The sequence below is a fragment of the Choloepus didactylus genome, chromosome 14 (assembly GCF_015220235.1).
Source record: "Choloepus didactylus isolate mChoDid1 chromosome 14, mChoDid1.pri, whole genome shotgun sequence".
NCBI lineage: Eukaryota > Metazoa > Chordata > Mammalia > Pilosa > Megalonychidae > Choloepus > Choloepus didactylus.
In genome coordinates, this window is record NC_051320.1 from 63,358,228 (window position 1) to 63,374,120 (window position 15,893).

Consider the following 15,893-nt stretch of genomic DNA (forward strand, 5'->3'; position numbering starts at 1 on the left):
AGCCTCCAGAATTGAAAGCATTTTTTTTTTTTTGATGTATCCAGACCATAGCAGAAACCAGTGAACTGTGCATTTTTGTGACTTAAATATTACTGTTATGTAGGCGGAGTACACTAGTCTTTGTTCTGTCATTTTTTTTTAGCTAACAACACAAAGTTAGCTCATAGTCAAATAAATCTCTCCTTCTTTCAAATACTCAGTTCTCAATCCACATTGTCACCTTTAACCTATATTCTCATAGTTAATCTTGTATATTTTTGATCTAGTGAAAGACTTTACACATACATTTGTTGAATTCTATCTTGTTGGCTTGAGTGTACCTCTCCAACTTGAATTTATGGTTTATTGAATGCATCAACATTCCAATTTTGTACAACTGCAAACTTTATACACCTGCTTCAGAGTACTTAACTAAGTATTTGACAGAAATCTGTAGAGGCAGAGACACCACTGGAGACCTCCCTTCATCTATTAAAACACTTTGTTTACTGTTGTTCGACCAACTATGAACCTACTAATGGGTGAACTGTGATGTCAACCAAACCAAGTTTTTACAGATTGTCCACAACAATAATAAGAAAGAACTTGGGCTAGTATAGACTTCTCTTCACCTTTCTGTTTGCCTTCTGAGGGGACAATTTATATATGAAAAAAAATCAAGACAAGAATTATTCAGTAACATTAGGTTTAAAAGAATAAGAATTAGTCCAGAAATGGAGATCCTCTTTCATTACTCAATAAGATTTTAGTAGATAATGCTGCAGGCAGTAACCATGTTGTAGGATTATTTCAACCATCTATTCTGTCTTGGAGAAGTTAATCTCTCTAATTTCAGTTTCTTTTTCAAATAGAGTTAGTATTAGGTAATGTATAGGTTTATTATTAAAATTACATATGAATTTATGTTCAGGACACTTATCACAGGATCTGGCACACATTAAGTATTAAAAAGGTTAGCAATGATGATGATGATGATGATGATGATGTCATCTATTGTTATTTAGAACCATGCTTCCCAGTTCATACCTTGTGCAGTCCTCTTGCCTTGAATCTGGGCTAGCCCTAAGATCAGCTTTCACCAGCAGAACTGACACTGTGCCATTTCTGGGTCTAAAAAATCTTTAAAAGACCTGGAAGCTTCTGCTTTTGGGCTTGGGGGATATCAGCTTCCATGAAGAAGTCTGACTATCCTGAATCATCCTACTATGAGAAACTCAACCTAGCCATGTAGAAAGGGCACATGGATAAGCTCCAAATGGACAGCTAGCGATGACTAGCCAGCCATGTGACTGAGGCTAATTTTGTGCCCTCTGCAACACAACCCACAGCCCTGAACAACACTCTCATCCTGGCTCCTATACCTTGGCCTGGATCTGAGTTCTAGCTCTCCCCACCTCCACTCAACTAGGAACAAAGCCCAGTTCAGTCATACACTTTTTTTATTCTGATGTAAACTTGGAAACAATTTACTGAAAGGATTGATGACTGTTGTGTGTCTAACAAAAATGATATCACTAATGTAAGTATCATTTTATTTTTAAAATAACTCAAAATTGCCTAAAATTACAAGGGTTTATCATAGTATGGTGAAGATAACCCCGTAATAGAACACCAAAAAATTACTGTAAATTCTTCCATCTTACCATTTTATATTCTTTCCAGCCTCTTTGGAAATCTAGACTTCCATCTTCACGATGTTGTATTACAGTCCAACCTCCTCCATTAAGATCCATATTGCAAAATACCTGTCAGAAAAAGAAAAAGTCAAGTGAAAATTATGTCTGTTTTAAAGAATGTGAATCAGATATGTTTCAAAAGAGAACTATATTAGGAGGTCTATAGATAAAAAGAATAAAAATTACTATGGTGGAAAATGTTAACTTAGAAATAACAAGCAAGATATCTTTCTGATGATTCATATTTGAGTTATTTCTGATTAAATTTAATCAACTGTCTATAAATTATTAATAAAATTTAAATCAGTTAGCTGAAAATTAATAGTCTCAATTTCAGACTATGAAACACTTCTAAAAATCTTAGGAAAAAAATCTCAGTCTGCAGTGGAAATAGGCAATTGTGTATGTTCAATTAAAAAAACAAAAAACTCTTAAGTTCTCCAAAATTGCAGGCCATTTTATTGCCAAAACATAAGATTTGGAATTTTTAAATCTTTAATTAATTGAAATGGTAATATAAGAAAAAAAAAGGGGGGGGGATTGGTAAAATAGCATTTAAAAATAGCATATATAGCTACTCCACATTTCATTGCATATTAACTCCTATACACTTACATATCACAATAGTTATTCTTGATAGTTTAATATTACATTAGAGGCAAAATTTGGTCCTCATATGGAGAATGCATTACTTGCTTGATTTTTGTCATGGACAATAAGAGAAGAATATGACATGCTACATTACTTTTGAATGTGACAAGAATTTCATTCCCATGTGGAAAAGTTATCCAAATCTTTCAAAGACTTATGCTTATTTCAATTATTCTAAGTACAATAGTATTTATTTAGAGATTGACTCATTTCCCCCAGAGTCCGCCCAAGGAGAGAAAGATATCTGTAATGGGATTATCTGTGGAGAACAATCACTGGAATTGATGTAACATGAGTGTGGCAGCATGATTATTTCAGGGCCTGGTTGTGGGGAAGACCATTCCCCTGGCAAATGAATACTAAGACATTTTGGAGGCTGGCTAAAGGTGCAGGAATGAGGCAACAACACTAGGCAGGCTGTGTGGGCAAAGAGCTCAACTGCGATTAAAGGAAAAACCTCAAGCATTTTCCCTGAGGCATTAAATTTGGAGCACAAATGGCTAAAGGGTATGAAAACAATAGCAAGAACTGTCATTCAAAGGACAAATTATCCATGTACTTCCTCAGAGTGAAAAGAACTAAGAGATACATGGATGTTTGTGAGCATATAACATAGATCAAATGTTCTCCCGAGGGCTCGCTGTCTAATTTGACAACAGCCACCCACAATTACGTCTTCATCATCCCTAGGAACTGCCCTATCTCCAAGATTATAAACTTGAAATTCCCCTCCCTGTCTCAAGCTGTTGCCTCTCTTAACCCTTAGCCCTTCTGTACCTGCTCTTTGTCGTCAACATAATCTCTAGCTAGTCTTTGGTCCTCCTTATTTCTAATTTTCACTTATTTTTTTCACTCAACAAGTATTTTCATCACCTATTCTGCATTACAACTGGGGATATTAGGATGAATAAGCTATGGATCATGTCCTCAAAAAGCCTGAAGGTTTCAATAGTTACTGTTCCTATAGGATTGAAGAGACGTAGGAGTCCACAATTTTCAACACAGGTGAGTGGAAGCACAGTAGACACTGATCTAAATGAAAAATTTAAGAAAGAGAACTAACACGTGAAAGAAGAAAATGGCCATGGTTTTGGATACTGAGAATTTGAAGTGGGACAGACACTCAAAGGGGGGTACTTACTGAGCAGTTAGAGATGACCTATTGGAGGTAGGCCAAGGAGAAGAATATGGATAAAGAAATGGAAAATAAGAAAAGAAGAGCCATAAACAATGGCATGCTCGTTAAGTCCCAGATAATTTAAATACTTTATATGCATTTTCTAATGTAATCTCACGACATCCCTACAATGTAGGTATGTTATTATTGCCATTTTACAGATGAAAAACTGAGGCTTAGAGTATTTCAGTAACTGATCAATGGTCATACTTATAATAAGTATTGGATCTGGGATTTTAATTCCATATGCTTAATTCCAAATTATTGGATATAATCTTCTTGAAATCAGTAATTGAGAACATGAATATGGATGCAAAATTTAAAGAAGAAAAAAAGTGTAAATAGCTGTGATGTGTATATGTATGGTCGGTGATGGGCTCCAAGAATGGGCTTTGGTGAACAACTGATAGGGATAAAATTCATCAGAATCCATTATTGGGGCAAGGTCCTTGTTTTGTTTGCTGCTGTCCCCGGTGCCTAGAGCAGTGCCTAGTCTACAGTAGATACTAAATAGTTATTTGCTGAATGAGTCGAGATACAATAAAGAAAGATAAAGGAGGTAAAGGAGGTAAACTAAAATAATGGAGTACAAGGAAATCTGAGGATGGATTTTGAGGTGGGGAGGGGATCAATTTAATCAAATATTTCAAGTCAAGGTCAATAAAGATTAAGAAAATACATTCTTAAATTCAAAAAGCAGGAGCCATTAGGGACCCTGGGAGAGGAGTTACTAGATTGCTGTAGGAATAAAATCCAGATGGCACAGCCTTAAAAGGAAGTATGTGGTGTATCAAGAAAAGTGGCCAAAGTGGAACATTTAAGGGTGAAATTTAAATCAGGGTAAGGGAAAGTAAAAATGTCAAGAAAACATTTTGTTGTGGGAGACTAATGTCACTCACTTATCAATTTTACTCTGCTTTGGCCAGTTAATCCATATCTTTATTTCTAGTAGACATTGATTGACTCTAAGTTCACCAAACTGTATTTGCAAAGATATAAAGTCTACTTGCACATTACTCAGGGAAAGGAATCACTAAATTTACAAAGTGTGGAGGAAACTATGATGCACAGGTTTTATGTTTTTATAATTACTATTATGTTTTTTATTAAAATTCTGTGCACTTAAAGTTTTAAAGTCACTCAAAAATTTTTTTAAAAGACAAAGTTCCTTTTAAAGAGAGGCATCCAATGACTTGTAAATGTTAAGTGCTGAGAATACGTCTTAAGTGGAAACCCAGAGAAGTCAGAGCTTCAGGGTGATGGAAGATTACTGGGCAGGCAGATTACTGGGTTGGAAGCTAAGGCAGAGAGAAATTAGGGTGCTTGACACATGCTCCACACTTCTTATTAGGACTCGATGACAGCTACCATTTGTGGAACACAGATACGATAAGGCTGAATGGTGTGTTGGTTAGAGTCACGGACTTACCTGGATTCAAATCCAACCTATGTTTTCTACCTCTTAAGGTTCTTACAAAGATTGAATGAATTAATGCAAGTAGAGTTTTAGATCAGTGACCAGGTATATAATAAGTGTCGTCATTACTTTGAGGCAATGATTTATTCAACAACACTGTGATGGAGGTACTATAATTCCTATATTATAAATTAATAAATTGAGGTTTAGAATGGTGAGCCATGTTCACACAGACAGTAAATGGCCAAATCAGGAGTGGCACTCTTTCTGACCCTTAACTTTATACTGATGGAGAGAGGCTGGGTAAGTGTTTATCAAAGCTCATTTGAACTAAACCTAAACCTAGAAGTTTAGTTCAAAATCAACTGAATAGTGTAAGTGGTAGAGAAGAACCTAATATGCAATGTATTTTATGCTCAGTATTTATAGATTTATTACCATTGATGATAACAAGAATTTGACTTTTAATCAAATCGGCTGTGAAATAATTAGTCCTGAATTTTTCAATAACCAGTGCCTTTAAAGAGATTTGGCTTAATAAGGAATCAAGTCATTTCACTAAATTATAACTATGTGCTTTATCATAATTCTCTAGTACTTTACAATGATTTTCTAATTCAACTCAATATCCAGTGGCCCAAATATGGAAGAAGCAAATTATAATAATAGAAAGAAAAATCATTTTGGCTTCTGGAAAATCAAATCACAAAATACTTTCTAAATGTCTGTTAAGCTTAAGTACTAAAATTGGGGAGCACATATCTATCTGTATGATGACTTCATATTTTTCAGAGTATCTTTTTCTCTTTCTATTATGATTTGTAGGCTATTTATCCCATTGCTGGTTAGGAATTTCAGCAAAATATAGTGAAAACAAAAATGGGCTACAGAATGAGGTAGGACTTGTGTTCAACTCCTGGTTGAGTCACCTACGGGCTGTATTAATGAAATAACTGCATGGAATGCTTTGCCTCTTCATCTCTTCTTTGAACTGTACAGAAGAGATAATATGCATTTATATCATGCACTATATACTTTATGTATTTAATATCTCAAAAATTTTATTATAGTTTACTATTTTCTAACATTGTGCTTAATTTATACTATTTATAATTTACTATGAATTATGTGGACTATATAAATCTAAACTGTGTAGAAGTTCAATAAATTTTCCTTTGATTACCATTACCAGCTCTAATTAATAATATTAGCATCACCCTTCTTTGAGCATTCTAGTTTCTATTTTATACATATTTACTTAAGAAGTTGAATTTACTCTGACAAAAAAAAACACACATGCACACACAAAACCTAACACTATTATTTCTAGTCAGGAGAAAAATAAAAATCTATACTTAACAGATTAAGGAAGCTCAAGAAAATAGATGATAGGTTTCAGAAAGATTTGAGACATGAAAGGACTTGAAAAGTTCATTTGCCAGTATTGTGTGGTCTGTGCTATCTGGCTGTGCCCTTCCTGTAGACAAGGGCCTCGTTACATTTACTATGCCTGTTGTGTTCATTGATCATATGACATGGACTCAACTCTATCCAAGAAAAATTGAACTGGCTCCTACTCCAGGCAAAGTCAAAGCTTCAAGCATTAAACACCTTTTAACATAATACAGAGCTTTAAACCCAAACAAAAAGGGGAAATTTGATTCACATCACTCTTATGAATTAATGCTCCATTCAAGTTGGAATGATTAGGTTTGGAGACATTAATTATTTTTCTATAAACTTAAATTAAAAATGCTCAACAGATTTGTTATTGTCCTTTTCCAAGAATTAGAGGAATTGTGAGTTCAGAAACAAATGTTTAATATTTTACAACAAGCTGAGATATGATCTAATGGTTTGTTTCTCTGCATGACACTAGGCTAGTTACAAGGCATTTGGTTTTAGAAAATTATGAAATGAAAGGAAAATTCCTGTTTCCTACTACCTTGTATTGAAGAGGATTCAGAAAAGAAAATAACCAAAGCCATTAAAATCATAAAAGTAAAAAATCCATTAAATATAACCTAATGTCCATTTTCTATCTGCTTGAAAAATTAAATCTGTCCTAGAAAACTGCCTTTGACTTCCACATTGCATTTTAAAAGATAACACTTTTCTAACTTTTGCAGACATTGCTTTTGGGGCATGTAACAATGTCAGTCACAACAATAACCGCATAACAATCTTGCTGTATTTACAACTCTTACTGCCTAAAAGATTAATATTTTTCTATTAAGTTTTTGTCAGTTGTCTTAAACAGCCCAATTTAATTGATTGGTCCACATCCCATATCATAGATATTCAACTTTATGCTTTTGTTTTTATATAGGCTTGCCTTAAGTCTCTTACCCTTGCTAAGAACTTCTGAAAGTGATACAATAAGCAAAGCCTTTCCTAAGCTTATCTGCTGATAGAACCAAATGTCTATGAAGTGCAGGCTACTTGGGAGGGCAGAGATCCTAAAGATACATTTTCTTTAACAGGATTGAGAGAATACAAATGATTCATATCAAAATGGGGTAGATGATGAGATGGAGGGGAATGGGGTCAATTATAATCAGAACATAAATCAATTTTACACTCACGCCTTTGTCACTTACATATCATATTTTCTGCTTCATGTGACAATAGGTTCATATTAAAAAATTATGAATGGCAAAACTTCAGTCATCACTAGTATAAATAATTATCCTGGTTAGCCTCTTCGTTAAAGTGGTGCAGTATGGAGCCAAATTTCTTGGATTCAAATCCTGCCTTCAATATTTGCTATGTGACTTGGGTAAATTACTTTTCTAAAACGAGGATAATGGGAGCACCTAACTCATAGGATTGTTGAAAAGAGTAAATTAGTAAGTATATCTAAAGTGCTTAGAATAGGACTTGGCAAACTGTAACTGCTCAATACTTTTGAGCTAATGCATTAATCAGCTTTAAATTACTTTGGGGAAGTTGGTACAATATTTGTTTTTACTAATGCCATGCTATGTGATTATAAATAAGGGATTTAAAACAAAATTTATTAGCTCAAAAAAGTGCAGATATGTCAGTCTAGAGTATTGATCTTCATAATAGAACAAATATCACTACCTATGAGAGAATACATGATCATAAAGGAGAAAGAATTCAGCAAGAGACCAAACACGTAAGTCTAAGAGAAGTGCAAAGTCTTACCCTCTTCAGCTCGGTCATCTTCCTCTCTTACCATACTCTGCCTCTATTCCTAATATAACTAAATCTAATGATAGTCCTTCTTCCTTCTGAAAAGCAGTGGGAGCCATTCTTTGGTGGTAAAATTTGCCTCTATCAAGCTTGTACTGATAGGACTGTTAACCTACTAAGGTTACTATTTTTTCCAAAGCCCAAATCTTAGACATTAAGTAGATATTTGACATTTCTAGATTTAATATTTTAAATTTCATTTATTCAGGAACAACCCTGAAGCTCCATGATATGCACAATCCATCATTTTGCTGAGGTACAAATTTAAATCAGGTCATCCTGACAAAACTGACCCAGGAACCAGCCACGGAACTAGAGAGTGCCCACTGCATCATTAGCATCACGAAACATTTTGAACACGAGTTGTGGTTATACATGAATCAACACTCATGGAATGATCAAAACTTTAGTTGTGGAAAATGGAAAACGGTGTCCCTCTGCCACCAGGAAAAGCCAAGTGGTAGGACTTGTGATGGAGTGAAAAGAAATCTAAGTGTGTGCATGTTTTCAATTTGAAAACTCTGAAATTACTTTGTTTTTGTTTTTATAGTCATAGAATCATTAGAAGCCCAAAAAAAGAGGGTGACTTTATATTTTTAGTAAGCTTTATTTTTTTACTGAAGTTATACTTTATGGCAGAATTGACAAAAATTTAGGGATTCTTTCAGATATAAGGTAGTATAGCTAAGTTAAGTGGTTTTTATTTTAGCTCCACCCTTCTCCCCTAGGACAGTTTCTGGCACACTTTATATGCTATGCATATGGTGTGTAAATGTGGGGGTGTGTATCCACATGCATGAGTATGCATGTGAATTGAATTGAATTTCAAATATGATTTTAGGGCATCAGCAAGAAAAGTAGCAAAGTTTCATGTTACTTGATCTGAGGGATCCCAAAAGTCCTCCCTACAGTAAGTTACCACTTCCCTTGTCATAGCCTAGTCACTGTGTCTTCACAGTTTTGTGGGTTTTTTTTTTTTTTTTTTTTTAATTCCATGGAGCACTTGCTTCAGTGAAACCTTGCACAGAAACTCAAAATGAAAAACAAGCCTCTTTGGTAGGTGGAAAATGTAGGTGTATCTAGACTGGGCCTGCTTCTTTCTTCTCTCCTGCACTTACTCTGTCCCTGGTCTCCACCCTACCTTACATTAGAACACTGACACCCTCTTTTTTAAAAGAAAATTTTAACCCAGCAATGGGCAAAACACATTGAGCTATTTTAAACCACCAATCCTTCTTGAAATCAGGAGAGAGAGGGCACTGATAGGAAGGGAACTAGAATTTGATCAGGGGACCTGAATTAGAATCCAGACTTCCCCTCTTGGCGATGACATGACATCCGGCAAACTGATCTACAAGATTCATTTTCTTCATCTATCAAAGGAGATTTACAATCAAAAATAGGTTAAGCTGACTGTATAGTTTACTGTGTAATAAACTGCATAGTTTACTTATTATATGCAAGTGTTGATAGTATCATCAACAGGTCATTTATTGATTCATTCCAACACATATTTATTGAGGACTTACTACGTACTAGACTTTGCTAGATTCCAAGAAATCAAAGACAAAAGCACAGTCCCTTCTTTGCAGAACGCTGACAGTGAGACAGTTGTGAAAAGTTGCTTGGGGGAATCATGGAAGGCCTTCCAAGGACATCTGCACAGGACCCAGATGGAATGTGGACAGAGAACAGGCAATTTAGTTGGGGCAGACAGAGGAAAGTTGTCCTTTGAAGTCTTGGGCATCTAGCTAGGGCTTCTGCATTTTGAGCAGGGTGCTTGCCTCTCATCCCACTCTCCTTGGATGTCTCACCTTGGGCTCCTGGTACACCTTGATTCAAACTGTTTGTCTCTTGCATTGCACTTCCACGTGTAGTTGTCTATCTCACCACTGCACCGGGAACTGACTGTTTTATATTTGTGTTTCTAGCCAGTGACTGGTGAATGACAGCCATTTCATATTTATGAGATGCATACGTAGATGGATGATTTAATGAATAAATGGACAGAGAGACTATAGAAAGGAGGTGAGACAGAAGAAAGGTAGTGTTTGCTTACTTCAAAGTTTACTTTGGGTGCTGTTCAACCCACTCTTTTAAGTAAATATGAAAAGAAACTCCTTTGAAGATTATGAGTGAAGATAGGATATGCTTCTCTCACGCAATAGAAGGAGTGGTTCTGTAAAGAGCAATATGTCTCCTTCTCCCTCCTCACAATATTTGGATTCTGGAGACGTGTCCCTGTGGGTTATCAGGACTTGGGAAGGTGGTTCCTAACTCTTCGTCATGCACTAAACATACGTGTGCTCCCAACACATTTTCTCTACAAGGCTAGCACTTACAAGCAATGGGGCATCCAAGGAATGAGCAGAGAAGAAATAGAAAACTGTGTGTGTGTCAAAAAGGAATGAGGAGATCTGGAGGCTGGAGGGATGATTGTGCAAGAGGATTTTCATATTTTAGAGAATTTCATTTTTTCTCTGAGTGTCTCTGGGAGAAAAGAGCTCAAGCAGATACATTTCCAATTTAACAAGCTCACAAATCAATCTGATCATTCAGCAATTCAACTAGGATATGCTTTACATCTTGTAAACAAATACCTCTGGTTTTACCTTTTTCTCTGTCATATTATTAACATAAATAGTGTAGATTCCACTTTTATTAAAACCAGCTTGATATACATCTGCACAGTCTCTAAATGGTTTCTCTTCCTCTCTCTTTCCTCCCTTTAGCAAAACTGCAAAAGAAAAAAAAAAGAAGATTGTAATATGTGAATAAGAATCTCAGTACCATTAGCACCCAAATGGGCTCCAGGCATGTCTATGCGTGTCTTCACTTTCTCCAGACAAATGTCAATATCGAATTTGCTGAAAAATCAATCGTAAAGGCAACAAGAGATTTTGAGATGACTTACAAAATTATAAAACTGAAGAAAAAAAGCTGTAGAGCACCTTCTAGTGGAATACTTCTTTGTAATTCATTTAATTTCTTTATTCTTGTTTTTCTGTTTATCTTTTCCGGATTATCATCTCAAGGGACAAATGGGCTGGTCATATGCTTCCCTTTGGTACCAATTAGGTCAATGTTTCCTGCAAATTTTCTAAAGGATTCTTAAATTTTAAAAATTAAAAAAATTTTTAAAGAATACCAAAGTACTTTTTAGAGGAGGGAGAGGCAGGGATAACAAATCCGAACATAAAGACAAAGAAACGTATTTAGCATTTAAAATGCTAAATGCATGTAGTACTGTTTTTCTGTTGTTTCAGACTGAATAGCTCCTAAAATCTTTTTTTCCCAAAAAAAACCCCAAACTTTCATAATAATGAGATTCGGCAAGTAGAAAAGTGTCTTTGACTCAATTTAACAACCTAACTGGAAACTAAAACTGAATTTTGGGTTTTATTTAATGCCCAGAAGATAAACCATCAGGCAGATGATATATCAATAAAAGCACAAACAAATGAATAAGACTTAGAAACTAAATTATATAGGGGAAGAGTCACAGCCAATGCAAGGAGAGTTGACACAAGTGAAGACAGGAAATTCAACAGTAGTAGGCACTGAGAAGAACCTTATTTTATTCACCAAGCTTTATCCATTAAGTTCTTAAATAATGAATCCAAAATTAAAAAAAAAACTATTTAACAGTTCTTATCAAAATACATGATACATTTATAAAATATTTATGTTTTAAAATTCTATAATACATATATTGTATTTTAGTAATGATTTCATTTAACACTTTTCTAGAAATGAGAATTAAATATATTTTATAATTTTGCCTTTAGGGTCTCCTGCTACTAATAAATATCTGTTTCATTCACTTTGACACATATTGGTATCTTTAAAATATCAAAGGTGAACTATGCATCAGTGCTTTTAAATTTATTTAAAGTCTAAAATGTTAGGCTGACAAACTGTAGATGCTTAATACTTACTAATTTATGGACAATTAAAAATAAGCAGTCCAATCTGTGGAAAAATGGCTTATCTCAATGTAAATATTTCAGTTTTCAAGATTGTTAAATTATGTTTTAAAAAATGAAGTATGCATGTCAGATATGTTGCCATAATTAAAAAAAAAAAAAAAAGCATCACAGTATCCAATAGCATCCAGGTATTCTATATAGCTCAGGTCTTTGCACTAACAATTTTGGTTACTTATATTAATAATTACATCTAAGCACCACCATTACAATTGCAATGTCAACACAGAAAAGAAAACTGAGGAATATTAAGGGTTCACATGACAGTGAAGACACAGTGCATGGACTAGATGATAATAGCAATTTAAAAATGAATATGTAACTGGTTACTCAAATACCATCTTTAATGTCATTGAGAATGTAAATGGATTATATAAAAGATTAACCTCAATGATGTTTCAAAGACATCAGTGCAATTCACATGTGCTTGCTTATTTTAACCTAAAGGGCTGTTATTTTTCTAAGGCAAAATCTTCCTAAATACCAAATACTTGATCTTTTCTTCCATTGAAAACATGAAAATAACTGAATTAGATGTCAAAAAAAAAGGGATGTAAAGAAAAACAAACTAAAATTTATGACTCCTTGAGAGAATGAGCAATACAGGAAAGTGTGATCAACAGGAACCCAACTTTAAACGTATTTTTCTTTTTTGGGTGAGAGATGGAGAAAGTCATTTATCTAAGGAGAAAATGCTTCTCTTGTTGAATAAACCACTTCCTGTCCTTCCTTATCTGGTTATGGAAGGAGACTGCATTCCCTTCCCACTTCACTGCCACCTCCGTCTCCCCTTTTTGTTTCCACTTCAGGAAGATGTGGGTGAAGAGACTGTTGGGTGGGAGGAGGGAAGCTATTTCACACGTATTTTCGATTAACAGAGAAGAAGGAGAAAAAGTTAAGTATTAACTTATTTTTCAGGAAACTAATTTTATATAAATGACATCCAAACCATGAATAGAAATCCTATACATGGAATATGGTTTGAGGATTCTATCATAACAGGTGCACGATGAGATTTTTGTTGTTTTGTTGTTATGGCAACATATCTGAGGTGGATAATTCATTTTCTGGAAACATAATGTGTTCTTTTTGGAAAATTCATTATTTCCACAAAGATTAGATTATTTTAAACTATTTAAATAGTAAATATTATGCTTAAAAGCTTAATCTAGTCTATAGTTTAGATTATTATGGCATTTAAAATCAATTTAATAGATCCACAACTTACCTTTGATATTCTTTGACACTATGATCTGATGAAGGCCCTTCTCCAAATAAGGGAAGCATGATCTTCAGGGCTTTTTTTTTTTTTTTTAATCTATAGAGTGGTGGGGTAATTGTAACGATCTCTGAAGCAGGTTTGTGAATTTGATAATACTGGGCAGAGTAACTGAAACATAGTACATACTCAAGAAATGGTAGTTGTTGTTGTGATAATAGCATTATGAGTAGCACCATTATAGTATTCTTCAAAGCCAGTCAGTTCCCATAAATGAAGCATTGGATGCTGCTGTCTTTCACCTTCACATCCAAATATTGTAGCAGGCTGGATCCAGAGCAGTTATAGTTGGCTGGTTATATGTAGGATTATTAACTGGCCTCTCCTTGTTGAAGTTGGCTAATTGGTTTATTTTAGTGGTTGATGAAATCAGATCATACCATCACTGTTTAAGTCTAAAAGCACGGGCAATGTAATCTTGGTATGTATTGTAAGATTTGCCTGAATAGTTAAGATTTCAACTTATTTCAGGTGGAGCGATACATGATGTATATACCAACCAGGGTCTTAATCTCATAACTTGAGTTTGCATATTGGATTATTTTCTTTGTTACATCCCAAGAGTTCTGAAATTAATGTCATGCTTTACATATTATAAAACTGAATACACAGTAAACATTTTAAAACAGAATGATAATAGCAAAGATGAATTTTCTCAATGTGACAAGTGTCAGAACTAATGATAGATTTTTTAAGAAGTCCTGAGATTCAGTATGATGGAAGGCAATGCCTGGAGTAACATGTGGTAACTGGCAAGAAAGAGGGACCTGGAGGCCGTGATGAAGGAGGTTGAAAGAAGAGTGAAACGGACAGGGCTGGGAGGAGACCCCTGCGGAACTGACAGAGGTCTTTATTTAGGTAAAAGTGGTTTAAACCTTTTGTAATAACCAACTGACTTAAAGGCATGGATTAATAAATGGACCTTTACATCGAAAAGTTCCTCCTTTGACCACAACTCTTACCTTTTACTCTCTTACTCTTTAATTCCTACTGAATTTATATTTCCTCTAATTGACAGTCTGCATTCCTGCCATTACTAGCAACCTCTTCTTAGCTTCTCTTTCCTTTCTTCCCACCCTTGATCTCAGGACCAGGCATTTAAGTTTGGTTCAGAGGTGTTCATGGTGGTCTTTATCCATTGTGCTTTCATGGAACAAACATGGGTAAATCCTGACCCTGGGAAGGGCATTTATTTGCTTTCTTGCCTTCTATTCCTAGATTTCCAAACCTTAAAGTGAGGCTATTTAATGCCATCTAAATGCTGTTTTCTAAGCTCAGTTGAACTCTCCACACTTCTTAGTCAAACGCTTGGTCATCCCTAGCAGATTTTCCATTATATTTCCTGTAAAGTCTATTTCAAACTTTTCACCTTTTTTTTCAAGACTAAATCTCACTTAGAATCTTCCCTCACTCTAAGATCTCATTTTGTATTTTACTATGAAGTTCAAGGCCATTTGATATGCATCCTCCACTCCCTTCCTCTATTCTACAGAAGTTACTGTTGCCTGTCTTTCCCTTGCCTCCTTCTGTGTCAACCTCTCCTCGTCCTGTTTCTACTTCTGGAACTGTCCTTTTTCTTTCACCATTATTGTCTCTCTTTCTCTCCTCACTTACCATATAGATGTTCACCAAGATTCCATTCTTGCCATTCTTGCCACCTATTCATTACACATTTACTTTTTTTTTTTTTTTTGCAAATCATCTTTCATGGCTTCAAGCCTCTACACAGAAGATTCATAAGATATATAAACATTTTTTAACACTTTACATGTATTCTGCAAAGATGAATGAGAGAAACTGAGCCTGGAAACAATGATTTTTGAATAATGTTACTCATTATTTACGGAGGCATAATATGGAAGTCACTACAGTGAAGGGGCACTTAGTGCAGTCTTCAGTTTCAGGAAGGGCTCCCTTGAGGAAATGGCAGCTGGGCTGGGGCTTAAAGAGTGAGAAGTGTTGGCCTCTCTCTTGATCTGCAGATCCATATTTCTACTTCTTTTTTGGGCCATTCCTATTGCTACACCAGCTTCAATGTGCTTAATGTCACCTAATCTTTCCTTCCAGATCCTATGTTCTCTATTTCTCTTACTGTTCCCACTATTCTTTGCCAATTATCACCAGTAAAAGTTAATGAAAGTCTCAATATGAGATTATTAGACTGAGGGTTTTTATTAAACTGGTCTCTCTTCCTTCTATTCCTTATTAGTCTGTTCATCCTATATTAATTAATGCAACAAATACTAACTGAACATCTGCTATGTGCAAGATTTTACCAAGGTACTGGAGACACAGATATGAGAAAAGCCTGATCCTGCATTCAATGTGATCACATTCTGATGGGAAAAAGGCTTATTATATTTCAAGCCAACTTAAACAGATAATTTATTGGATGATGTAATTAAGCAATTCAGGGTACAGTTTCAGGTAAGGCATGATGAGATTTAAAACAATGTGATTAAAAATCTGTTTCTTTATCTTTTTCTTG

The 15,893-nt window shown here is 34.9% G+C and overlaps 1 protein-coding gene across 4 annotated transcripts in view; it reads right to left on the reverse strand.

The window, feature by feature from the left end:
- The window catches only part of ANGPT1 (angiopoietin 1), a 248,791-nt gene that overhangs the window by 51,308 nt on the left and 181,590 nt on the right, over positions 1-15,893 (reverse strand). For 2 of the 4 annotated variants that reach the window (XM_037803274.1, XM_037803276.1), the window contains exons 5-6: positions 10,741-10,877; positions 1,644-1,745 (exon numbers count right to left, since the gene is read on the reverse strand). In XM_037803274.1, coding sequence (XP_037659202.1) covers positions 1,644-1,745; positions 10,741-10,877 — 239 coding nt within the window. The remainder of the gene's footprint in view (positions 1-1,643; positions 1,746-10,740; positions 10,878-15,893) is intronic. The other 2 variants (XM_037803278.1, XM_037803277.1) reach the window with 1 other exon arrangement.